This window comes from Pogona vitticeps, chromosome 5, assembly GCF_051106095.1.
Source record: "Pogona vitticeps strain Pit_001003342236 chromosome 5, PviZW2.1, whole genome shotgun sequence".
In the NCBI taxonomy this organism is placed as follows: domain Eukaryota; kingdom Metazoa; phylum Chordata; class Lepidosauria; order Squamata; family Agamidae; genus Pogona; species Pogona vitticeps.
Genome location: NC_135787.1, coordinates 75,552,587 through 75,579,455, shown reverse-complemented (window position 1 = coordinate 75,579,455; position 26,869 = coordinate 75,552,587). Strand labels below are relative to the sequence as shown.

The window sequence follows — 26,869 nt, the reverse complement described above, 5'->3', positions numbered from 1 at the left end:
TGCCTGCCTGCCTGCCTGCCTGCCTGCCTGCCTGCCTGCCTGCCTGCCTGCTAGATCAAGTCAGACTAGCAGGCTGAGAACTGTTGAACTCCTGCCTACCTGCCTGCCTCCTGGATAAAGTCAGACCAGCAGGCCAAGACCTGTTGAACTCCTGCCTGCTGGATCAAGTCAGACCAGCAGGCCAAGAAGTGTTGTTGAACTCCTGCCTGCCTGCTGGATCAAGCCAGACCAGCAGGCCAAGACCTGTTGAACTCCTGCCTGCTGGATCAAGTCAGACCAGCCGGCCAAGAAGTGTTGAACTCCTGCCTTCCTGCCTGCCTGCTGGGTTACATCGTCCTGGCGGGCTGTTTGTTCTACCTTCTTCTGCCTCCCTGCCTGCCTGCTGCGTGACGTAGTTCTGGCGGGCTATGTTTGTTCCACCATCTGCCTCCCTGCGTGCCTGCTGGGTTATGTAGTCCTGGTGGGCTGTTTGTTCTACCTTCTGCCTCCCTGCCTCCCTGCTGGGTTACGTAGTCCTGACAGGCTGTTTGTTCCACCTTCTGCCTCCCTGCCTGCCTGCCGGGTTACACAGTCCCAGCAGGCTGTTTCTACCACTTTCTGCTTCCCTGACTGGGAGGAGAGAACTCCTGCCTGACACAGGTTAAATCAGAACAGCTCTGCAATCTGAAGCCAAGCGATATGGTGATGGGGTGACGTGGAGACTGCCTTTGGTTGGGGCAGACCAAGGCTGGCCCTCTTGGCATCCAAGTCTAAACCCTCTCTTGGCACACCCAGAGCCTGTCCTGGTACCTCTGAACATGACAAGAGGGCCAGCCAACCCTCTTGGTGCAGTGCTGACCTTCTGATGGATAAGCCCAGTGCTTATTGGTTTAACCCACAGTGCCATAGTCTATGTTGCTGCTATGTGCAACCTGTGTGGGCGTTTCTCCCCCCCCTCATCAATTCCAGCCTCCTTGGGCCATGTTGGCCCCAAATCCTGCATCCCTCTCCAGCAGCCTTGGGCTTGCCTGCTGCTGATTCTATGCTAAGAATCGGGCCAAGGGCCTTCCAGATCTTGACTGTTGTGTGAAGTTGGCTCATTGGGCCAAGTTCTTTCCTGCCTGCCTGCTTATTCAAAGGGCTACATGGATATTCCAAAGTCCATTCATTCCTAATTCCTGGCTGTTCATTCCAGCTTCCTACTGCCTCAGGTGGGCAATACCTGGAACAGACTACAGGAGCTCAGCTCACCCCATTGCATGGATTTGATCTTCCACTTGAGAAACCCAGCAGCCCTGTGGATTAACCACCGTTACGTTAGTAGCACCACCCTATTCATCTATTGTTGTGCAACCTCAGTTGCCTCCTGGGGCCAAACTTAATTATGCAGGCAAATGTGATGTTCCCAAAGAAGGCAAGAGTCTGCTTTCAAGCCTGTCTGGGCATCCAAGCTCCAACCAGGCCTGTCTCAAGCCCGCCCCCCAAGCCTGTCCGGGCATCCCCTGTGCCAAAGAGGACCTGTCTTAGGCCCACCCAAAACTGGCAGACTGTTCATTCCAGCTTCCTAGCTATTCTACAGCCTCAGTAAGGTAGGCAGAACTTGGAACAAACTACGGGAGCTCAGCTCACCAGCAGCCCCGTGGATTAACTGTCGTTATGTTAGGAGCACCTTGGACCCTATTCATCTGCTCAGTTGCCTCCTGGGGACAAACTGAACTACCTTTGTGCTGAAGAAGTCAAGAGTCTTTCCTTTTGCTTCCTTCCTTTTGCCTCTGCCTCTTCCTTTTCCTCTGCCCTCCCAAAACCTGTCCAGGCATCCCTGTGCCAAGAGGGCTGGGCTCTGCCCCACCCAATGCTTGTCCTGCCGTCCCATGCCAACATGGTGATCCAAAGTCCACTCGGGCAACTGCTGGGGTAGGTTGGCAGACCTTCTGATCAACAAGCCTAGTGGCTCAGCAGCAGTTTAACTCAGTATGTAGGCAGAAGCAGGAACAAGGTCACCCCATTGCATGGATTCAAACTGCTGCTCTTCCACTCAAGAAGCCCAGCAGCCACCCTGATTAACCACCGTTAGTAACATCTTGCAGTCGGACCCTATTCTTCTGCTGTTGCTGCTGCTTAAGACAAACTTAAGTACAGTGGTGCCCTGCATAATGAGCGATTCGTTTAACGACAAATCCGTATAGAGACACGTTTTTTGCAGTCGCAAAAGTGATCGCATAACAATGTTTTAGATTGTAAAACATCGCTTTGTGATGATCGGTAAGCGTTTCGCTTACCGATTTTCACATAACGATGTTTTTTCTAACAGCTGATCGGCTGGTCCAAAATGGCTGCCGGGTAAAGAAAATGGCCGCCCGCAGTGTTTTCACACCCTTTCCTTGCTTACCAGGCAGCGAAAATGGCGGCTGCATGGAGGATTTCCGGATAATGGTGAGTTTTTTGCCCATAGGAACGCATTAAACCTGTTTTAATGCGTTCCTATGGGCTTTTTTGCCCCGCATAGCGACGTTCGGATAGCGACAATTTTATCGGAACGGATTATCGTCGCTATGCAGGGCACCACTGTATCTTCACAGGCAAATGTGGTGTTGCAGAAGAAGACCAGAGTCTCCTGTGGCTCCCTTTTGCCTCAGTGCCCCAATGGTGTCAAAAGAGCCTACTTTCCTGCTGCCGTGTGCCTGAGTGATCAATGGGGCAACACACTCTAATTTGCTGCTGCCTTTTCCCTCAGTGGCTGATGGGGCCAAAAGAGCCTGCTTTCCTGCCCCTGTGTCTCTGAGTGTGCGATGGGGCAACACACTCTTCCTTGATGCTGCCAACTTACCTCAGTGCCGCAATGGGGCCAAAAAAGCCTGCTTTCCTGCTGCCTTTTCCATCAGTGGCTGATGGGGCCAAACGAGCCTGCTCTCCAGCTGCCGTGTGCCTGAGTGCCTGATGGGGCAACACACTCTACTTTGCTGCTGCCAACTTATCTCAATGCCCGAGGGGCCAAAAGAGCCTGCTTTCCTGCCGCCATATGCCTGAGTGCCCAATGGGGCAACACACTCTACTTTGCTGCTGCCAATTTCCTCCGTGCCTGACAGAGCCAAAAAACCTGCTGTGCTGCCAAATACCTCCTTGCCTCCAGTCCTCCGAAGGGCAAACTCTAATGTTGTTCTGAGCTAAAGACAAACTCGATGCCTCATTCGTGCCTCTGCCAAAGGGACCTCTCATTCTGCTGGGGTTAAATACAACTCCCTCAATGCCATGGGCTTCTGTACCGTGTGGTAAACTCTCCTGGGGTGACCCAATTTGTGGGTAAATAACTCAGAGTTCTGATATCCAATCTTCACCAAAGTTGGCAGGCGTGTTGGGGAAAGACATAGGAAGCTTCCTTGTGATTCTGAAGTCTCTTAAGTTCCTTGGGGGAGCTTTCCTGGGGGCCCTCTTTGTGATTATATACCTCGGTGGTCCATGTTCCAATATTCACCCAACTTTCAGGAGTTGTAGAAATCTGTCTGAGGAAGCTACCCTGCAAATATAGTGTCTCTAGGTCATCAGGGCCAGTGTTATAGCCATTTAAAGTGCAGACAAATTGACAGATCAATTTGTCAGTTGGTCAAAGAATATTCGTATATTTGTATTCATTGATTTGTTAACCTTGATGAATAACAGATCAAAACAATTGCCATTTTTTTATTTATCCTCATCTCTAATGTTGGGCAATTAGGTGGCTGCTGAGGAATGAGGTTTTAGTAGTTTTGTCCTCTGCTATTTTTTTAGTTTTGTACTTTTAGATTGTTCTTAATTTGTGTTTTAATATTTTATTGGTCAGTACACTGTTTAATATATAAATGTATGGCATTCTAGCTACATATGTTTTTCCTTTGCCCCTTTCATCACCCGCATAGGGAGAGACCTATCCTACCATGTTTAGATAGATTAACAGCAGATGCAAATGAGGAGGGTTTGGAAAGACTTTTAAATGATGAAAACTCTTTTATTACTAAACAAATAGCTAAATTCTGCTTATATTTGATTAAATTTCATACTAAGAAGATGGGTTAATTAGAAGGTTCAGATTTTAAATTAAATTTTGAATTTTGAATTCTCTGTAGATATTCACTTACATTACCAGGGCATTATCCTGTAACTGTGGTAGTCATATTCCTATGACTATGTCGTTTTATACGACAATGAAGTTATTCATTCATTCATTCATTCATTCATTCATTCATTCATTCATTCATTCATTCATTCATTCATTCATGGCATTCTAGCTACAGAAGCTGCTATGGCAATCAGATAGGTGCTAATTGTGTATGGTCATGTGCCTGATCGTGTGATTGAATTGTGCCACCAATGGCAGTTTCCATAGTTGGAATTTTTCACATGTAAATGAACAGATTACTGACTAATTAGTTTAATTGTGCCTTAATATTACTACTGTGTTTTTAACAGCACTTGTGAAAAAATCTGAAAAAATTGAGTCATAATTTTGGAGGGAAAGTGAGCTAAGTATCACATATACAGCTAAATAAATAAATATTTAGCATTTGCACTGTGCCTTTGAGTGTTTAAAGCACTGCATATATTATCTTTAAATATTTAAAACAAACCTGAGAAATACTTCAACACCACTGTAGTACTGCATATCGGAAGCAGTTTGACTAAGGCTGAAAGAAAGTAAAAAGCTCTCTGCAACTTTTCCATATATAAAACTGGCCGATTAAGACCTATTTCATTTGTTTTGGATTTTCTGCGATACATAATTTACTTTTACTTTTCTTTTATTAGACTTTTACCCCGCCGCCGCCCCCCTAGACAAAATCTACTCAGGGCGACTTACATAAATAATAAAACACAACAGTATATTAAACATAATAAAATCTTTCAAAGCTCAAAAACTTAACACTTATTTCTAAGTACATTGCCAAGATGGAATAGTTAAAGAAACAGAATACATGTATGGAGAACTGTTATGTATGAACGATACTTGTTCCACTGCAGGTCAAGGATTAACAGCAGTAAAGGAAAAAGCAGCCACACTTAGAATTCATGTTCCTTCTTCTGGACCTTCAGAAGATAGACATCCTGGCACAGTTGAAAACATTCTTACAAATGGCAAGTGACTTATTATTCTTTATAATCTGTGCCAACATGGGCATGTCTCTGTATTTATATCAAAGTTGTAAGCATATTTTTATCTTATTTGCATCTGGGGTTATTGTTTGTTTGTTTTCCATTTAAGATACAGAAGAGACCGCACAGCAACACCCTCCAGAGGACACATCTTTACCCTCATCTCCTTCTGGTTCACGTGGAATGCTTTCATCCATCAGTAGTGCAGTACAGAATACTGTAAGCTATTCCAGATTCAAAAAGTAGACAGAAGGATACTTCTCATATATATGAGAATATATATATATTCTCATACAGTGGACCCTTGACTTACAGACGGCTTGACTTACAGACTTTTTGAGTTACAGACTTCTCTGGCCGCAAAATTTAGGTTTGACTTGCAGACTGAGATTTGACTTAGAGACCAGAAAAAAACCAAAATGGAATAAAAACAGCCTGTTACGGGATTAATCGGTTTTCAATGCACTGTAGGTCAATGGAGACTTGACTTACAGATTTTTGACTTGAGAACCGCCTTCCAATACGGATTAAGTTCTCAAGTCAAGACCCCACTGTATATATATATATATATATATAAATCATTTGACTTTGTATTATAAAAGCTGCAGAGTCATTCAGAGATTTGCTAACTCTCAAACCACATTGGCTGCAAGATGACCCGTCAAATCTATGAATAGTTTATATGCTTCTCTGCCGTTTTTCAGGTGCTAGACTGACCATTCCTGTGACATTTGGTCAGCTTTTAACAAACTATTCCACAGAGTCTATACTTAATGTGCAAGTCATTTCCAAATCAAGGGGGTTGTTTATGGACGTGTCCTCTGCTTCATGTTCTGCCATGACACCCAACCCCTTAAATTCAATGGATGTTTTTTCATTTGTTTTGCTTTGTTTTATTTTGGCAAATTAAGGTATCTTGAATATTTAGTCTGTTGTGATTCTGCTAACCATCGTATAAAGAAGGAATAACAAGAATATTCTCAGCGTTTCCATTAGTGCATTCCCCTAGTACTTTGTTCACATCAGCTTGCCAGCTGAAGAACCGCCCCACATCTGCCACAGGGTTCCTGTGCATTGCAGAGGGAGTAGGAATGGGGGAGTGTGAGTGTTGCAGGAGGCCTCTTCAAGACATATGACACACAGATTTGGTCTCATGGGTCTCACTTTATCTCACATAAAGTTAGAGGTACACTAGAAAATGACTATCATTCCCAGGGATCTTCCAGCTGATAATTAGTTATGAACTACAAACCTATAGGTAAAATCTATTCTCCCTGAATAGTCTCCTCTTTGAAAAACCAAAGGGAACATAGGTTCATAAAACCAGTGCCCTAACACAGAAATGATACTATTTTATATCTATATTGGTATTTCTATCTCTGTCTATCTATTTATCTATCATCTATGTCAATATGATCTCTTTTAAAAAAAAAATCAATAGAAGACCTTCCTTTGCGTTAATTACTTCCTTTTAATTTCATTTTTCAACTGCAGTACTTCTTCATCTGGAATCCATATTCCATGTGAGCATTGACTAATAAAGTCATAAATCCTACCATCTGGAATGGTAGGAAAAACAGAAGGGGTTGAGCATTCTTAAACTGCATATTCACTGGTCATATATAACTGGTCATATAGAGCTGTATATTGAAAAAATGTTTGGCATCCATAGCAAATGGATAGGGCCTTCTCGGTTGTTGCCCCCCAACTTTGGAACACCCTCCCTAGAGAGATCCGCCTGGCTCCGACACTCTTGGCCTTTCGGCGCCAGGCAAAGACCTTTCTGTTCACCCAGCATTTTAATTAATTAATTTTAATGTTTTAATTGTTTTAAGAAATATTTTAATATATGGTATTTTATACTGTTTCTTAAAATGTTTTTAATGTTTTTAGGTTTTAATGTTAAACGCCGCCCAGAAGCCACTGGCAATGGTGCGGCTAAAAAATATTGTAAAAAAAAAAAAATTATTTAGGAACAAGTGCTGTTAAAATTAATGGGAATTTCTTACTTATAAATAAGTGTGTTTCGGACTGTGATTGGAATCCACAAGAGTATTGCTCTTTGTTCTGTACAGGGTAGAAGTGTCTTAACGGGTGGCCTTGATGCTTTGGAGTTCATTGGCAAGAAGACCATGAATGTCCTTGCAGAAAGTGATCCTGGGTTTAGGAAAACCAAAATACTGATGGAACGAACAGTCTCCTTGTCTCAGGTAAAATAAACCAATTCTCCTGATCAGTAACATAAGCAATTAACAGCAAAGTATATGTAGTTGTTTATGATCATAATATGGCAGGGTGTTTGGCATTCTGAAGGGCCTCTAAAGCTTTTATCCTGTGTTTAGTCCTTACCATGAATGGCTAACTACTTATCCAGACTACATATCCAGGAATGAGCACAGATTTTTATGTAGGTTACTTTCTTTGTGTTGACCTTTCATGTTGAAGATGTAGAGGAAGGTAACATTTGTCACATGGAAGAACATCATTTTCTACACTAATTATCTATGCCTCCAGGAATACCTAGAATAGGAAGTGTCTAAACTCTTCATATCATCAAGAGTTTGCATGTGATTAAGTGGTATCATTATAAAGCAGAATCACAGGTAAGAATTCATTTCTTTCACAGTGGTGCAGTTCCTCATCTCAAAATGAAGTAGGATAATCCTGATCTGGCCCATTCCACTGTGTTCTCTTTCTATAGTATTCTGTTAACTGTATGAGTAGATGCTGCCTTGGTTGCAGCTGATGACACTATTATTTTTCTGCAAGTCTGCTTCCCAGTGTCTCAGAACAGGAACCTAAAGGGTCAGGATAAGCAGCTATCTGCTCGGGGAACAAGTTGTAAAATAATAGCAGATGGATAGACTAGATTGAATATTGGAAAAAATCAAATTAGTTTATAATTCTTCATCCCTTTTACAATCACAGCAACTGTGTTTTTGTTTTTCTTAAGAGAAAATGGGATGGCACAATGAGGCTGAACAATCTTTAAGTTTATCAAAGGGGTTCAGAGTAGACATGGGCGTATTCATATCCCTGGAGATACAACTATGAGGTGCGGCACCACAGGTGCAACGGAAGTCCATTCCCTCCCCCAAGAACTGGCTGGCCCACTCATTCGTCGCTGTGTGGCATGTGTGTACGTCCTTCGTCATCAACATTGCACCAATCACAGAAGTAGCCTGGCCAGTGCTTTGCTGCCTCCCTGCACAGCCAACCGCTCAACAGCTGAACAGGGAGACTCTTCATCCTGCGTCCTCATCAGAATGGTTGGCTGCATGGGGATGTGGGGAAGTACCAGCCCGGCTACTTCCCCAATTGGTGCAGTGTTGATGGTGACAGACATGTGCAGTTCTTGGTGACCAGTGAGTGGACTGGCCGGTTCTGGGGGGGGGGGGAGGGAATGGACTTCTGTGACACCTGTGGTACCACACTTCGTATTCATATCCCTAGAGATATGAATATAAAGTGCCCATGTCTAGTTCAGAGCTAACCGAAATTCAGACCCTGGATTTAAGAACAGTAGTGCATCCATCACATCCCCTTAAATAGGTGGCATATGATTTTATCTATTTCTTGAGAACATTTATATACTACCCTTCATTCTGTCTGGAAATTCTGCTGTGCCGGTCTTACTGAAATCAACTGGAGAAACTGAAGCTCACATAATTATTTTTATTATAACTTACAGTGCAGAAAATAAACCCTTTCATTTTAATTTTTGCAGGTAGTGGTTATTTACATTAACTATTATTTATACATTATTTTGTACTTGAAGCCACTTAAGTTTTTAAAAACTGTGTCCACCTATAATCACCATTAATGATAAAAGGGATACAGGAAGCTTGGTTTAAAATATTTTACTAGAATTGTTATAATAAAAAATGAAGCATTTCACCTCTTCTTCTATGGTCTAACCCCAAACTTTACTATTATTGCCTACAGGCATTGAGTCTAAAGGTAATAGAATCTGTCAAATCTGCTGTGCAACCAATAAACCAGTAACAATGATCTATATTTCCACAGCTACTGAGAGAAGCAAAAGAAAAAGAGAAGCAGAGGCTTGCCCAGCAAGTCACATTTGAAAGAACGGCACATTATGGGCTGCTTTTTGATGAGTTTCAGGGCCTGTCTCATCTGGAAGCTCTGGAAATTCTGTCTAATGAAAGTGAAGCCAAGGTATCGTAAATGGACTGCATAAATCAAGCTAACAAGAATGCCTATTAGAATATATTTCTCAAGAATAGCTCCCACTAAGATTGAAAACTATGCTTCTAAGAAACTCCCTTATCATAGCAGGAACAACATGTTGGCCATACTTATTTGGCCATTTGGATTTATAATTTTTTAGGCTGAGTGGCCCATAACATTTAGAAATGTCTCTATGGTATTTGGTTCGTGTTGTCCAGCACTCACCTGTGTTGTAGAAGAAGAAACCCCCTTGTTGCATTTTCCCCTAACCCAGAGCTTTTAAAAGTTCCTTTTTAAGATTTCAACTCCTGAACAAAGGGGTGTCACCAAAACAGAGTGTGCATGTGCTAACTTTTTCCCACCTTTCTTCAGCGATGTACAGGATCCTTTTCTCACTTTGTTGTGATGCTAATGTGCTTTTTCCTGATCCTAAGAGAAGTAACTAAAAATGTGGAACAGGAGTTGGGAAAGGTAAAAGTTAAAATGGGGAGAGTGCTCCAGGAGATGAAAGGGTACTTGACGTGGAAATGCCATTTTCAGCATGGTATCCAATGTGGTATACTGTAATTAGTTTTGCTCTTAAGTGGTATGTATGCAGTGGGGTTCCATAATCTCCATGGCTCAGCCTTGCATCATGTAGTGACAACAATATTTGAATTTTCTCTGTGCATAGAATCCAGTGTTAATAGCCCAATAGGCAAAGGTGCTAAAAGTGAGAAAATAAAAGGAAAATATGAAGGATCTATTTTCCTCTGCTGAACTATTCTTTATTAAAGTGTTTTATTCTGTTGCATATAAATAATAATAATTATATACATTATATAAACAAATTACGGGGCATCACTGCTTTAGATGAGAATTCCATTATCTAGAGGCTTTTAGAGGCCTGATTCTGCCTTTTTTCCTCTTTTGAAAAAAGGGGACATAGAGGGCCACAACCAGCTTTTATTTCTCCCCACCCTACCTACCACATAAAATCTTACTGTTAAGGTTCAAACCTCCTTTGTTGCATTAGCAAGTATCATTTGATCCCATGCTGTTGTGTTAATGAAGCAGTGTGGTTTGACATTTGCAGGGATGAAGCAGATGCATCTAGATGGATAGCAGAAAGTTGTTGCTTGTTGCCGATGCTAACTGACAGATGCAGCTAGAGAGAACAGTTCAGTGAAACACCATAAAATCTTTTCTGGCAGTAAAGATACAGGGAATTGTCAGAAAGAAAGTGATGTTTTATTACTAAATTAAACAAGCCCTCTTGTGAGCCATTAAATACACCACTGGGGGTTTGGGAGGAAGATAAGGGTATAAAACATTAATAAAATGACTAACTACAAACCTACACATCTAATACTGTGGTACGACACTCAGCTCTACCTCTCGTTTTCCACCAATCCAGGCGAGGTGGTTTCTGTGCTGAATTCGTATCTAGACCTGATAATGGACTGGATGAGGGTTAATAAATTGAAACTCAATCCAGATAAGATGGAAGTGCTGTTAGTGGGTGCTTCACTGGACAGGCTAGAGGGCCATTTCCCTGTCCTGAATGGGGTTACACTCCCCCTAAGGGACAGGGTCCGTAGCCTGTAATTCTGGAAGCCCAGGTGGACTCGATGGCCAGGGGGGCCTTCCTTCAGCTGCAGAAATTATACCAGCTATGGCCCTACCTGGATGAGCAGAGTCTCATGACAGTTACGCATGTACTGGTAACATATAGATTACTGCAATGTGCAATATGTGGGGCTGCCTTTGAAGACGGTCTGGCAACTGCAACTGGTTTAGAATTGAGCTGTGCGGCTGGTGAGTGGTGGGGCTGCTAGGGAACACATTGGGCCAATTCTGTTTAAATTACATTGGCTACCAGTTGCTGCCCGGGCCCAATTCAAAGTGCTTGTTTTGAGTATAAAGCCCTAAACAGCTTGAGCCCTGGATACCTGAAGGACCGCCTCCTTCCATATGAACCTACCCGGCAATTAAGATCTAGCCAGGGGACCCTCCTGAAAGAGCCATTACCTCAAAAAGGTAAGAGGGATGGCTTGTAGACAAAGGGCCTTTTCAGCAGCTGCCCCCAGACTATGGAATGCCCTTCCGACTGAGATTCGTCTGGCGCCAATGTTGATGACGTTTCAGCACCAGGTCAAAACCTTCCTGTTCCAGAAGGTTTTTAATTGAAATAACGTCAACTGTGGGTTCTGATGGCAATTTTTAGAGCACTGTATTTTAATTGTTTTATCTTTTTACTGTATTTAAATTGTTGTAAGCTGCTCAGAGACCTTTGGATAGTGTGGGCGGCATATAAGTTAAACAAACAAACAAACAAATAAAAGTAAACTACTAATACATGACTGCAACCAGTGTAGATAGCAAGGACACACCTGCTCCATTTTTTCACACACAATATACTACACCCTTGTGGAAATGCTGTGTCTCAGCTGTGCATGCCTTGGTTTAGTTAAAATGATTGTTTCTTGTTTCAGATTCAATCCTACATGGGTTCACTTGAAGGAGAGGAGTTGGAAACAGTAAAAAATGCTTTAATTGCTATTAAGGAAGTCTTTGTTCCACAGGAATCAGATAATGATGGGAATGGAGCAAAGAAAGGTACTTGGAGAATTGCTGTCACAAACATGACAAGTTTAATTCAGAACCACTGAATTTCTTGGTCTCTGCTGCTTATGACTGACTTAATCCCTAAATGACATCCCTCAAGATGTTCCTATTGAAAATGCATCCATCCAACTTTTAATAATAAATTGTTCTTATGTGCCATCCGTTTTTCCAAATTACTCTATGATTTAAATGATTTCCAAAATGTCCTGTTATTAAAAACTTTCATCAGATCTTGCAAATCCAAGGCTATGACACCTCTGTTGAGTCAGGGTGCAACTGTACTGAGCGAAAAAATCCACATGGGCCCACTATGAATTTATACCCAGGGAGTCAGGTTTCCCTCAGTGAATTTGGCTTGGTTGACCACACAGGAGTCAGGAAAGAGAGAGGAGGCAATTGGCAATCAGCCCTTATTTGTATCTTGTTAAAGCAGAGTCTACTGCAGCCATCCAACCTTGCAGGAGGTGCAACTACAGCACTACTAACTTTAAAAGCTGCAAAGTATTATCTCCCCTCCAGTCTCCTAGGTTCCTTTGTGCAACTTTGTTGCAACACTGGTATCAAACCTTCTTCTAAAGAAACAGCACAAAGATCTGAAGTCTCCTTGGTAGTCTCCTAAAAATTTGAGGGGGACTGACCCCTGTGAGTTCTGTTTTGTTTCCTATTCCCAGGCTGGCAACCACTGGCACTCCACACACACTTAAAGCAGTCATACCTTCTGAACCAATGTGAATGTATTCACTACAAATAGAGAAAATTGCCAGTGACAGACGAAAAAAATCAAATGTGTGGGAACTTGAGGCTGATTCACACTGACATGTATGCTGTTAGTCAGTGGATGTAAATTTGACCATCCTAATCCCAGAACCTTTCTTCTATTATCTGCCAATGTAGTCTCCTCCTCAGTCCATCTCATGTTGAAATTTCCACTCTTCAACTTAAAATGTTGTCTTTTCCAGTGAGTCTTGTCTTCTTATATGTCTGAAGTTCAGTAACCCCAGTTTCGTCATTTTAGCTTCTGATGTGAGTTCAGACTTGACTTGTTCTTGATCAAATATAATAGGTAATGTACCATCACAAATGAAACATGACACAAAATCAAAAGGACTTACTCATACCTTTGTACAGAACAAAATCAGAAAATTAGGTATGATAGTAGAGTTAGAAATTGTAAAAGTCTTTTGACCTTTAGCTGACTAGTCAGTAGAACATGAAGACGTTCAGTCCTGTTATAACTGTTTTCAGGCTGCTGTATCCCCTATACTAATGACAGATTGGAAGTGTGAAGCAATATCTTCTACACTAAAGAGTAGATAATGAAAAATTCCCATATATTCACAGGGAGCATTGGAGCAGCCTCATATTTTCCAATGTAGCAAGTATCTGCTGGATTAGAATTAGTTCCTCTGGGTTTTGACATAGTCAAGTGCCATTCCATAAGCACTTTTGGTGAGGAATCAACAGGTGACACTCATGCATCACTTTAAATGTAGCAGTTATGTGGATAGAGATCAGTTATGTGGATAAAGACGGATTATCCTGTTAGTCTCTGTCAGACGGTTTGTCAGACAGGAACATACAGAACATTTGACCAATATATTAATTTTAGAAAGACTAGAAACTGCATACAAGTGGCAAATAAATACTACTGCACATTAAAGAATAGTTAGGAACATGTTGTTGTTATTGTTGTTACATGCTGTCAAGACACCTTTGACTTATGGTGACCCTATGAATGAATGATCTCCAGAATGTCCTGTCTTCAGTAGCCCTGCTCAGCTCTTGTAGACTCAAGCCTGTAGGTTTCTTTAGGGAATCAATCTATCTCACATTTGGTCTTCCTCTTTTCCTGCTGCCTTCAGCCTTTCTCAGCATGCTGTTATTGGCCTGAAGAAACTCACTCATTTCTTAAACTTTAAGAAGGGAAAAAGAAAAATTAGAGTTTCCAAATGTTTACTAGGGTATTACCTGTATCAGGCCAACCAAACAGGCAGGTCTGTTTGTTAGTAAAAACAGAAAAAAAACAAAAAGAAACAAAAGGAGAAATCTTTATTAATAATTAACATTTGACTTTCTGAGAAACAGAAGATATAATCCATTTTTTTCTCTCTGCTTACTTATTTTTAATCATTTTTATGCAGATCCTGAAGTTGAATTTATTACCATACTTACAGAATTGCTGTTTGAACTACATGTTGCTGCTACTCCTGATAAACTCAACAAGGTGGGTAGCTTTGTTTAATAATTCACCTAGAATTCCATCTTTTTTCCTGCCTCATGTGGGTTCCCATCACTACGATGTAACTCTGTAATAATTGAAAGTATACTGGAGTGAACCACTTAGAAAGACACCAGGAGGCCAATGGTAGTGGTAGATCTGAAGATTTAGTAGAACAGCAACTGTAACCACAGAGAGCTGGTCTAGGATAATTAGGTAAAATAGACTTCTGTAGATTGATAAAAGATGTTTACTCATTCCCTGGAATGACAGTAATTTTTCCTTTCAGATCTACTGTCCTTCTCTTAATATTTCTTCACTGTGATTTCAGATGCTAATTTTTGGTGTACAGCTTTTCCATGTCAGGATCCTCAGATTATGGAGAACATACTGAATGGCAAAAAAATGGGCAGCAATGGAAAGGAATGTGTGAGGTGAAAGATACACCAAACTACAGAGCTATGTGGAAGGATCCCCAATTCCTTTTCTGCAAATTTTTCCTCAAGCAGTAGCAGAAGAGTTTATACTCTGCTATAACAGGAAGGCACCTTAGCAATTTTCATGCTTACAAAGGCATTTTCCACCAGTTTAAAACATGGGAAATGTCTTTATACTTTATGAACTACATATGTAGTTTTGATACACGGAATATGGAAGGAATATAATATTCCACAATATTAAACTTTTGTCATCTTTTGTGGTGGTTGTCTTCTAGGCTAGAAAGAAAGCTTATGATTGCTTGGCAGAGGCTACCCTCCCTGTGTGTTTAGAAATGAAAAAGGATCCAGCAGAAAAAAACAAAGATGATGAAGTAGAACAAGAAGGTGAAAAGGAATCTCAAACAGGAGAATCTGGAAAAAGAGAAGGAAGAAAGAACAAAACAGTAGAGGTGAGATTTATTTCCATTTGGATGGTCACTGACCAGACCCCAGGCACTCTTGGATGAAATTGATTTTCTAAGTCCATTTCAATCACCTGGATTTGGACTGAGGCCATGGTGGCTGCCCCCTTCCGCCAGTGACTTATTGAGTTAGACATGGGGGTCTTTCCATTCACACTTCTTGGTTTCAAGTGGATGACTGATTTTGGAGTCCTGCATGGACAGCCATTTTCAGCAGGCGACTGACGTTTAGGGGTTGGGGCCATGGCACCCCCATTGTAGGATTCCGCAGGATTCCATCTTGTCTATGATACTGTTTCATATGATACCATTGTGGGAGTGGTATATATATCTGGCATTGATAAAGAACTAGATGGGATCCGACAAGCTGAAGCACAAGACAAACAAGACTGGCACTATTAGTTAATGCAGTTTCTAAAGAACTAGCTATGTTAGTCTGTCTCAACATATGGGCAAAATTAAAGGGGGGCGAGGAAGGAAAGAGATCCACTTCTTTCAATACAAGGAGTGCAAATACAGGTCCTCTATATTTATACATATCCCAGTGAAAGAGACAAGTAATGATGGACAAAGTAATAATGGTAAACTGTGGTTTTTGTAGATTTTTTTCTATTTCTTTGTTCGGTGTATAGTACAGATATTTGGTTCTATAGAAGTAATTTGAGCTCTGAGATTTCTTTCTGTTCTTCTTTGCTGTATGAACCCTAATGATGTGGTCTCATCATTTCTTCAAAAGAGTGCTGCATAACTTCTGGCTATAGTCCAGGCAATATGTAGATGACAGAGGATTATTCACTCTTAGTCCCTTAGGAGCAATACCTCACTGTTTGCATTTGCTTAGATATTTGCCAGCAGTGCCCCTCTGCTTTCTACATAGGAGAAACAGGACAATCTCTGCACAAAAGAATGGATGGACAAAAGTCTGATATCAGGAACGGCAACACAGACAAAGCAATTTTAGAACACTAAAATTAGATCATGGTACTCTGTTACTGATCTCAGAGTGGCTATTGAAGGAAAAAGGAATTACAAAGAGATACAGTACCTGGAGGGAGACAGCAGAGTCTGGCTACATAAACAAATTCTCATTCATGTTTAGGGTCTCCATGGAGATCAAGGCTTCTTAGAGCACTACATATATTAATAACTCAACTTCCTGTAATATGTTATGGATCAAAAATAGTTGTATCCCTTGACAGAATCTGACCTTAATCCCAAAAACTATTCTTTTATCAACCATGTCCACCTGGGATACAGCTGATCATTCTAGCTTGGGCCTACTACCTCTGGTAATTAACACCTTGATAGTCCAGTTCTAATGTTAACAAACCACAATCAATTTAATCATTTGTATCCTTGCTTGGTCATGTGTAAATATAGAGGTCATACATATGCACTCCTTGTGTCTAAAGAAGTGGATTTTGGTCTGCATAGGTTGACACTGAAATAAATTCATTAGTCTTTAAAGTACCACAATATTTTGTTTCTCTCTCTCTCTCTCTCTTTTTTCCTTTTCCTTTTTCTTTTTAACTTTGCCAACATGTTAGTGAATTGATCCTCTGCTTGACTATACAAGGTACAACTAGTTCTGGATGGGGTTGTGCTCCTTTGAAAGGAGAAGACATGCATGCTTGGGTGCATTCCATTTTGTGTGTATCAGTGGAGGCTCATATGGTATTCATGCTGCAAAATATTTTCTACCAGCAGTCAGTACCTTATCTATGAAAATGTTTGAATAAGAAAAGCTTGATGCCCATGGTCTGTGCTCTGGTAACCTTTACATTGCATCACCACAATGTGTTATACATTGGTCTGCCTTGTGTCAAAACTGCAGCTAGTAAAGCATTCAAGGGCCAAGCTACAGAGAAGGAGACAAGGTGGTCTGAATATATAACTTCAGCCCTGTACCAACCTACCTAGATTGCTAATTTATTTCTGGACCAATCTGGGATTGCTGGTTTTGAGCTATTAAGCCATGAAAAACGTGGCATCCTGACATTTCAAGGGCAACGTTTTCCCAGATCAACCTATCCAGTCCTTGGCATCAGTTTCAGAAGCCCTTCCCTTTGCACTCCTTTCTGTGGCAAACTGAGGAGGTAAGAATGGGCTTTGGCTATCTGGGACATTCCCTTGGCATCAACATGATCACCTTTTCAGTACAAGGCAAAGACCTGTTTATTCTTCCAGGTCTTTGGACAGTGTAAGTGGCCCAAATATTGTAGGTGAGTAGTTTTCTTTTGTTCATTGTTCATTGTGAGTGTAAGGCTTTTTCCTCAGCCATGGGAAGTGGTGCATTTATAATGAATTCATTCATAATTTATAAAGAATAAATTATGAATTGTTGAGAGTAAGATTTTATAGTCCCACTGGCATTTCTCTTCCCAAAACTCCAGAGATGTACATGGGCCTTAGGGTATATCTGTCTTCTCAAAGGATTTGTTCTTTTCCTTTTTAATCAGCACATGAACTGATTTAATCATGGTATTAATTACCTTTGAATTCAAGGCATCTGTAGCATCATGCCTTTAGTGCTGAATCCTTGTGTTTCTTTGTAGGAAATCTACATGTTGTCTATTGAAAGCCTTGCTGAAGTAACAGCACGTTGCATTGAGCAACTCCATAAATTAGCTGAACTAATTCTTCATGGACAAGAAGTGGAAAAGCCTGCTTTGGATCAAGCAAAAGTTCTCACAAAGTGAATATATTCTTGTTTTCTTTTTCTTTCTTTTTCAATTTTGAGAAAGTGCTTATTTTATTATGCCTTTAGTAGGGTGGAATCCTTACTCCTGCATAAGGAAGATGACATCACCAGCAGGGAGTGATTTTCGGTAATTAAAGAGTAATATCTGTCCTGCAGATTCTCCAGTTCCTGTGTAATCCACTTCATCATGTGGAAGCTATAGGAGCTGCAGGATGGAAGGAGAGAGCCTTTCATTACTGAAAATTGTCACCATCAGATGGTGTTATGTACTGAGGACAATTTTCATGTTTTGTAAACTCGTGGCTGTTCATTGCCCTTTCAAAACTAAACCACACCCAAATATTTTTCTTTGGGATATGGGTTAACTTGCAAAAAAAAAGTGTATCTGGGGAAAATCTTTTTCTTATTCAACTACTGTGAGGACTGCAACCAAGGTTGGGAAAAAGGAAAGTCTTGGGAGGGTGGCTAATAGTCCCGGGTCTTCAACTCTGCAATCTTTGGTCCTAGTGCACCACTAATGGCACATTGGTCCAGGCAGATGTGTCCTATTTTAAGCACTTTCATGCTGGTGCAGCAGATCACTTAATCCCACAACCAGTTCTTAGATTTTAATCTATTACCACAAATTATGGTCCTCCAAGAATATGTACTGAGACTGGTGTCCACTGGCACATTCATAAATATTCTTGCACTAGGGTTAAATAATGAAGTAGCCAGGTTTGCAGATCTCACATTATTCAAATGAAGGCAGTGAAGATCTCCAAAAAGATATGTTGGAACTGGGGGATTGGGCATTAAAATGGCAAATACAGTTGACTGTAAGTGGACATTAAGTGATGCATAATAGGATACACAATCCTAGTTTTGTACATACAGTGATGCTCTGCATGACAACGATAATCCATTCTGTTAAAATCAATGTTAAGCGAAATCGTCGTCATGCCAAAAAAAACCCCATTGGAATGCATTGAAAACCGGTTAATGCGTTCCAATGGGGAAATACCTCATCGTCCAGCAAAGATCGCCCATAGAGAACCACCGATCAGCTGTTTGAAGTCGCTGTTTTGCGAAGCTTCTGTCCAGAAAACAGCCATTTTGCAAAGGGAAGCCATTTTGCAGAGCTGGAAAAATAATCGTTTTGCGAACAAACGGTTCATGAAGCAAGGACCTAATCAATGTAAAGCGAAAATCCCCCATAGGAAACATCGTTTTGCGATCACAATTGCGATCGCAAAAAAGTCTGTGTCAAGCGATTTTGTCGTTTAGCGGGGTAAGCATCTAGCGGAGCACCACTGTACACTGATTGTATCTGAGATGATAGTAGCTGATCAAGAACTTGACATTGTGATGGACAGCTTGATGGAAATGTTGACCCACTGTATGGCTGCGTTGAAAAAAACAAATTACAAATAGGACATAATTGGAAGGGAAATGAAAATGAAAAACTACCTTTGTAGATATGTATCATGTGGCCACACTTGAAATATTGTGTACAGTTTGGTCACTTTACCTCAGAAATGTATTCTGGAACTGAAAATGTTTTAGAGAAGGGCAGCTAAAATACCAAAGGGACGGAAACAATTATGGAAAGGTTACAACATTTGATCCTACTTAGGTTAAAAAGAAGACAAGTGAGGGGAGACATTGTGGAGATATATAATGTTATGCAAAGTATGAAGGAAGTGGATAGAAAGAAGTTCCTTCCTACCAACTTCCTCTAGACTTTGCAGAATTTCATGTCTCCTGCCATTAATAGTAGAAACTGCAGTGATCCAGGACAGGTGAAAGGAAGATGCGTAATCAGTTTGTGGATTTTTGTTCCAAATGTAATGATGGTCAACAACTTGAATCAGTTTGAAAGTAGATTAGATAGATCCATGGAGGATCAGGCTACCTAGGATTTCTGGGATCTTGGCTATCTATATATTACTGACAACCTGCCTCAGTATATCAGGTAGGGAAAACAAAAATGAAGGCATGCTGTTCCTGATATGGGGCTCTCCATAGAGATGTGGTAGGCCACTGTAGGAAACGGATTTCTCATCCCATATTAGAATATGGGCTTAGGAAAGCTTTGTGTCTGATATGCCATGGCTCGTCTTCTTACATTTGTATTCAATGGTCATTAATTCATGTTAGGACTTAACTATGGATATGCTGCTAGAGCTACATGTGTCCACTGGTTAATCAAATGGCTAGTCATTTCAGATCTAGAAAAACAGGGAACTGCTTTATACTGGGTCAATTCACTGTACTGCCTACCTCAGTTTTGCCTATGCCAACCAGTGAGCAGGTCTTCAAAGTTTCAGATTGGGGTCTTTCCCAGACCTACATGGAAGTGGCAGGGATTGAACCTGCAGTTTTCCATATGCAAAATAATGTTTTTGCTGCACCCATTAGACTCGTCATAGCATTTTTCCTGCAGCTCACCATGATAGTTGGGTTTCTCATGCTACAGATGTTAGTGATACTCCCATTATTTCTGTTGTTTCTTTAACAGTTTAACAGATACAATGTGTAATGAAGTATCATCCCTCTCAAAGGAATTTTCTGATCTTTTAACTTCAGTCGGGGTAAGTACCGATAAGTTACTTTAGATATCTAAGTCTTGCAAGAACCAGCAAGTAAGAAAATTGAGATCCTAATTCCCATAAGTATCCAGTGTACAGAATATATTTCACTACAGAGCTAAAATCAGAGCAGCAGACAAGACCTTAGTTTGACAGTCATACACTTGCGTCTCTTGCCTTATTTGCATGCAAACAGCAGCATGTGGGCTCCATTTTTCTTACCAATTTAAAATGCCTCTAATAAAGGCTATTTTCTGCAATCATATGCTTTATTCAGAATACTCATTACCCATTCTTTAAAAGTAACTAGACTCTGCTTAACTTCAACCCTGATGGTTTCAGGTACCTGGCTCATGGTTGACTGAGCATTCCATTCTTCTGAGGTTGGTAAAATGAGTACTTAGCACTAGTTATAATTATCCCATCTCTGATCTAAATGATCAAATGGTACATCTGGGAAGAAAAAAAGCCAGATGTCAAGGGAAAAGAGGTCCATTGAGAATGCTGCTTTTCTGCCTTTTCTGTCTTCCGAGCACTGTCCCTTACAGAAGAAAGAGAAGTCCCATAAAATTGAGTTGCTCCCAGCATAGGCAAGCCCTAATGATATTTGTGCTGGCTTTCTGTCTTTTGTTGCTTCCTTGTCTTTTTGACCCCTTTTCTCTAGTTTAGGTGGCTTTTATTTTATTTTTCTATTACAAAAGATGTGTTTTGTAATAGATAGTAAATTGAAAGTCAGTGGTCTTATGGTGCATGTCAGAACTGGTGATTTGTTTTTCATTTATATGATTGAATTATAATGGATTTTAAAAGATGCTGACAAAAACGGTGAATGTACGAACCGGTTGAGAAAAGGGCATGTCCCGTTAAACACAAAGACTGAGGAAATGCAAACAACCGAGATTGGAACTAGAGAAAGAAAGATCAACTCCAGCCTTTCAATATCAAAAGTATGAGGTTTCAACAAGAACTTCAAATGAACTTCAGAGATGAGCCATCCCCAAAAAACATGTGAAGTGAAGCAGTAAACATTGTTAGAAAATTTAATTCCAATTTAAAATATAGAACATGTTTCATTCCTTTTTGATGATAGAATTCTAAAACAAGTTCTTGTCAGTTCTTTCCGTCTCCTTTGCTTCAGTGCATACCTCTCCAGAGTTTCTTTCAAGAGAACATAATTTAATCATATTGCTTTCACTGTGAATAATTTAAGCTGATGACAGGAATTTGTCTATTTTTGCATTTTCTTAGCATGTTTTATCATATTTCTCAGAGGAAGTTTCAATAAATAGATCAAACAAAAAAATTCAGCATGAAATATTAATCTGATCCAGCTTCAGAACTAGGCATTTTACATGACTCCTAGTTATGACCTTGTTGCCTTTGCAGAAGTTGAAAGAGATTCAGCTCTGTCTTGCTCTGGGTTTATAGCAAACAAGCCCACAGAACTGAGCAAAAGGAGTGAACATTAGAGGTGAACACTATAAGCTTTAGCTGTGGTAACTATCACTTACTTTTGGGTGAGGATATGCTTTCAGAGGCAGAATTATTTGCCATCCAGCAATTCAGGTAGAGTGGAAATCTTTACTAGTTCTCTGAAAGTTGGCTAATAATCCCTTTTAGCCAATGTACTTTACATATATTTTCTTACATAGCTATACTTGAATACAAAATATGGACTGAAAAGAGAATCAAATGTTTAGTGAAAGTTAGTGGAATCGTTATATTCATAATTGGGTTGAATTGTCCCCCCCACACACAGAAATTACATAAAGAACTGGCTGAAGAAACTAAGAAGATTACTGCACAGGCAAGGTCACTGTTTGCTTTGCTGCAGGGATAAGCTAATTTGCTTTTTAAAATGCCATTCAGAAAACATATTTGCTGAATTGAACCAGCCTGCCCACTCTCCCCCGAGCAGTCATACTCATACACATTTCTGGTCCTTGTTGGAGGCTCCTTCTTTTTTGGTGTGAGTGAGAGCACTTTCATTTGGTTCATTTCCAGTATGTGCAATCAATGGAAACCAACCAAAAGCAAGTCTTCCTATTTGAATTCCCAACATCATGAAGTGGCTTTAAAAAGTCACTTCAGGATATTGACAAATTAAACACTTTTTTAGTTTCATGAAAGGGCCAAAAACGGGGGTGGGGGGGTGGGGTGGAATTAAGTGTATAGGGCAGCGCACTACATCATTTTCAAAAAATAAAAGCCAAATTGAAAACTTCCTCCCAGAAGTGGAAGGAAGCAATGAGGAGGATTTTTGTTTGTGTTTCTTGAACACCGCTCAACCAGGCCTTTAAGAGGAAAGAAACAAAGAAATGCTTGATTTTATTACATTTTCTCAATGTTGCCATAATATTAAACCTTGCCCATGTTTTCATTTGAGCAGAGTGACAAAAAAGCTGAAGTTCTCAACCCAATGGTTAACAGTGTACTCTTAGAGGTAAGTGTAGAACTAATTTACACAAGGAACTACGTTGCTGTCACTTTCAAATGAAGCTGTGTGTACATTTATATCTCCATGAAACCCCATAAAACTTACTGTATTTTTCCATTTATAACACACCCCCAATTTTCTAACCCCAAAATTAAGAAAACCTAGCTTTGAGGATTCAGCCTCTAAGCTCAGGATGTCAGGCATTCTGTCTCTGTTGAATCTTGAACCTACAGGCTCCACCTCCAAGGAGGTGTGTCCTATTTGGTTTGTTCAGGGTCAGCTGATGTCAGTTCCATAGGGCTCGTGATTGGAAGAAACTAAGTCTCCTGACTGTAGGAAACTCAGCCTTGTGGCTGAAGGGAGTCTGTTTACAGAGGCAAGGTATGTGCTGTTTTGTTCTCAGCAATCTCGGCTTACTTCTGTGTAAAAGACACACCTCAATTTTTAGGGTAATGATTTTAGGAAACAGTAGTGTCTTATAGATTGAAAAATACAGTAACAGTTATCTCATTATAATTCCAAGCCATTTCATCAACAGCAACATTTTGTGTGTTTATCAGTTATATGCAAGTGTTTAGCAATAGTGGTCTTCCTCTATTTTCTAAAGGTTTTAAAGAACATTTCAAAGACAAACAAAAAAATGGCTTCTTGCCATGGCACAAAGATGACAGCTGGGCTAATTTGGTGTTTGCCCTACTGAAAAATGCTTAAAAACAGATCCCAGTATGTTATTATATTTATTTTCATTGTTGTAATTAAATTATATTTAATACATGAATTAAATGATAATTCATTGTTAAAACATTCATTTTAATATTACATGTAGTGTAATGTGTTAAGGGTATTTTTTTTTCAAAAATTAATATGAACTTTTAATCACAACCCATTTATTTCAATGGAGTGGGCATAGGAAAGATCTCCTTTAACACACTGACAGTCTTATGTATTACCGTATTTTTCGCACCATAAGATGCACTTTTTCCCCACAAAACGGGGGTGGAAAGTCTGTGCGTCTTATGGAGTGAAGAAAACAGATTATATTTTCCTGTTTTCTTCTCCTAAAAATTTGGTGCGTCTTATGGAAAGGTGCGTCTTATGGAGCAAAAAATACGGTATTACCTGGCTGGAAGTAAATCTCATTTGAATTTCTAACATGCTTTGGATTGTATCTCCATTCTTTTGCCTTTAAACACCATGCTTTCTTGCTCTGAATTCTCTGGATTCAGAAAGCACTTAATCCAAGGCTAGTGGCCACTCAGCATATGGGTGTATAGTTAGAGCCCTCTTTTGCTAGTAGTCAAACTAAATCATCCTTATCTTGCTTTTTTTAAAAGAGGAAAATTGTGCTGAATAGTTTAATCATTAAGATCCTATCAAGAAGCCACAGATTGATTCTTGCCTTACTCATAAAGTCCATAAATGGATTTTGATGAGCCACTCTCTCTTTGACTCAGCCCTTTAGTATTTTAAATATGGGGAATTTTGTTGATAATAACACTCAACTTTGCTATAGTTGTAGGGATTGCAAGAAAATAATGTATACATAGTACTCTGAGAGCTCAAAATCACCATATAAATGCAAAATAGTAGTACTAGTAATAATATGACATTACCTTTTTATTCAGTAACTTGTTCACCGTCTTCATGAGCACAGTTGTCAAATTAAGCAAAAATTTAGAATAAACACCTCAGCTGACTCATAACAGCTGAAATCCTGTTGTGCATTTTCACAAACAGCATAACTTTTAAAAGTGAATTGCTCTAAGTTAAAAAACTCTGTGGACTTTATCTGTTGCATGCCAGTCACACAACTCAGTAATCAAGAGATGTGCTTTCACGTAACTGTGCAACAGGATTTCAGTGTGGGTAATATATACATATTTAAACTCCAGTGCGCATGGGTTTAGGAAACTGTTCCCATAAGATTTTCTTGGTGTTTGTTAATGTTTATATGGCATCAACATACCATGAGTTCCCTGCAACAGTCATAATGCATGGTGCTGCACTCTTTTAGAAGCAGTTTCTATTGATTTCAAATAAGTAAGTTTTTTAAAAAAATCAATGAACACCACTACAATATGTTGTTAACACACATGTACTTTCTCCATTAGGGTAGCAACAGCACAGCTTATATCCAGGATGCTTTTCAGTTACTGCTTCCAGTTCTCCAGATCTCCCACATCCAGACTAAATGCTTGCAAGTGCAATAGTGGCTACGGAACCATTGGTCCAGTCGTGTGTGTGGAGTTCAAAATTATGTCCAAATCCATTCAGTGATCATAAAGCCTTTTAAAAGACACTCAGTGCAGTTTTGCACATGTAATGCTGAGTAACACGTTGTATTTTGTTAACTATTTAACACTTTATTCTGTAATAGGAAGGAGGAAAGTTCCCTAATTTAAGTCAAACCATGTGCTGTTTTTAGTTATGTTTGTTGAAATTCGCCTTGCACAATGGTGTGTCAAATAATTTGTATCTCATTTTAGAACATTTTTACCAATACTCTTCGTTTAGGCACTGTCTTGTACTGTCCAAATCAAGGCTGTTTTGTTTCAGTTTGTTTTGGTTTGGGTGGGATTGGCTGTTGCAAGTTTTAGGACTAAGCAGCTAATGGGTCTAGAGATGATCAGAAAGGTAGACTTTCCCCATGTTGAAAATATGAGAGCCATGCAAGGAAGAGAACGAAGATTCCAACAAGGTATTGGCTCTTTACCCATTTTTCTGTTTTTAGAACAGTTATAAATCTTTTTATTAGCTTAAATATAATGGAGAAAATGTCCCTGCCTTACCAGTGTCATGAAATAATGAAAATGTTTCATTCCTAGATATGAAGTCATAACATCATATGCAGAAAAGGCTGTAAATCGTGGAAACTGTTAATTGCTTAGAAAGCAAGATTTATTGGTGGTGTCATTCACTTTTGTTGATGCTGGCTTCACTGTGCAAGCACACCAAGAAAGTAACTGTGCTGTCTGGTCTGTTCTGGGACCTACCATGGCTACCTCTCAACAGCAATTTTTCAGTGCAATATATATGGCGTTTTTGTAGCAACATTTGTTTGTTGCTACAAAAGCTGCAAAAGTATTATCACATAAGCTTCCAGGAGACAGAGAGAGAGAAAGAGGAGTGTTGGGGGGATATGGACAGTGCAAAAGAACCAAGTGATTATCCCAAACTTAAATTAATGCAAAATGACCACAGTCACAGCTGCACTAATTAGTGATATCTAAGCTGCTAGGCCTCTTCCATTGTTCTTATTTGATTTTTTATTTTGTTGTGAGTTATTGTAGTGTGACACCAGTGTAGGACGGCTGTGGTATTTGTTGCCTGGCATGTAGTGCTACCAAATGCCTTAAACAGGTAGTTTGCCAGATGAATTCAAGATTTATGAAAGAATTGCTGTGTTTGGCTCAGAAGAGGCCATGAAGAAAAGCAACTGTACCTGGAAACATACCTTACTTTTGTCCCTTCAAGTTGTCTGGTTGAAGCTGTCACTTCAGTTAAAATACTGTGCATGAAAGCATTACAAGTATGATTCTTGCGACAACTTTTGACCTATTAGCCATGTAGAGAGAAACGATCTTCTTTGGCTTTTATGAGCTCATTCAGTGCAGAATACACAGAGTTAAACCAGTGAATGAACAACCCAAAGGAGTGGTGCAAATGGATTGCCTCAATAGAAGTGATCTTTTAACTAAAGGTTGTGCAGGAATGTGCTGTAACCCTTGGGGAGGCATTTCAAAGCGATGGTAAGAGAACCATTTAAAACACTAAGTTGCTTATTTGGCACACTCTTTAACTCCGGATTTTGCTGAAAATCTTAAATTTTGCATGTAGTGGGCTACAACTTTATCCTTCAAGAAAATGAGTAAGAAGATGCTGGCAAATGAAGTGCAGAGCAAACTGTCCCCATTTGATACCCAAAGTCTAGTTAGTGTTACTCTTTGTGAAGCTGTGCTGCCACAACTTGTGGACTGAGCAAGCGTTGGCGAGTGCCTCTTTGGCTGGGTTATGAGTCATCGATAGCTGGCTGTGTTTATGATTAAAATCAATCCATTAATTTAAAAATACTTTTCTCAGTATATAGTTGTGTAGGAAATAACATACTTGAAGCAACAACCATAACAGTACTAAACACATT

At 40.0% G+C, this 26,869-nt stretch overlaps 1 protein-coding gene across 3 annotated transcripts in view; it reads left to right on the top strand.

The window, feature by feature from the left end:
• The window catches only part of FAM114A1 (family with sequence similarity 114 member A1), a 45,599-nt gene extending 19,348 nt beyond the window's left edge, over nt 1-26,251 (top strand). For all 3 annotated transcript variants that reach the window (XM_078394010.1, XM_078394008.1, XM_078394009.1), the window contains 11 exons: nt 4,972-5,085; nt 5,213-5,322; nt 7,179-7,313; nt 9,130-9,282; nt 11,769-11,892; nt 14,043-14,125; nt 14,835-15,008; nt 17,576-17,715; nt 20,222-20,294; nt 22,681-22,734; nt 24,840-26,251. In XM_078394010.1, the coding sequence (XP_078250136.1) occupies nt 4,972-5,085; nt 5,213-5,322; nt 7,179-7,313; nt 9,130-9,282; nt 11,769-11,892; nt 14,043-14,125; nt 14,835-15,008; nt 17,576-17,715; nt 20,222-20,294; nt 22,681-22,734; nt 24,840-24,938 (1,259 nt within the window). In that variant the 3' untranslated portion in view covers nt 24,939-26,251. The remainder of the gene's footprint in view (nt 1-4,971; nt 5,086-5,212; nt 5,323-7,178; nt 7,314-9,129; nt 9,283-11,768; nt 11,893-14,042; nt 14,126-14,834; nt 15,009-17,575; nt 17,716-20,221; nt 20,295-22,680; nt 22,735-24,839) is intronic.
• The last annotated feature ends 618 nt before the right edge of the window (nt 26,252-26,869 follow it).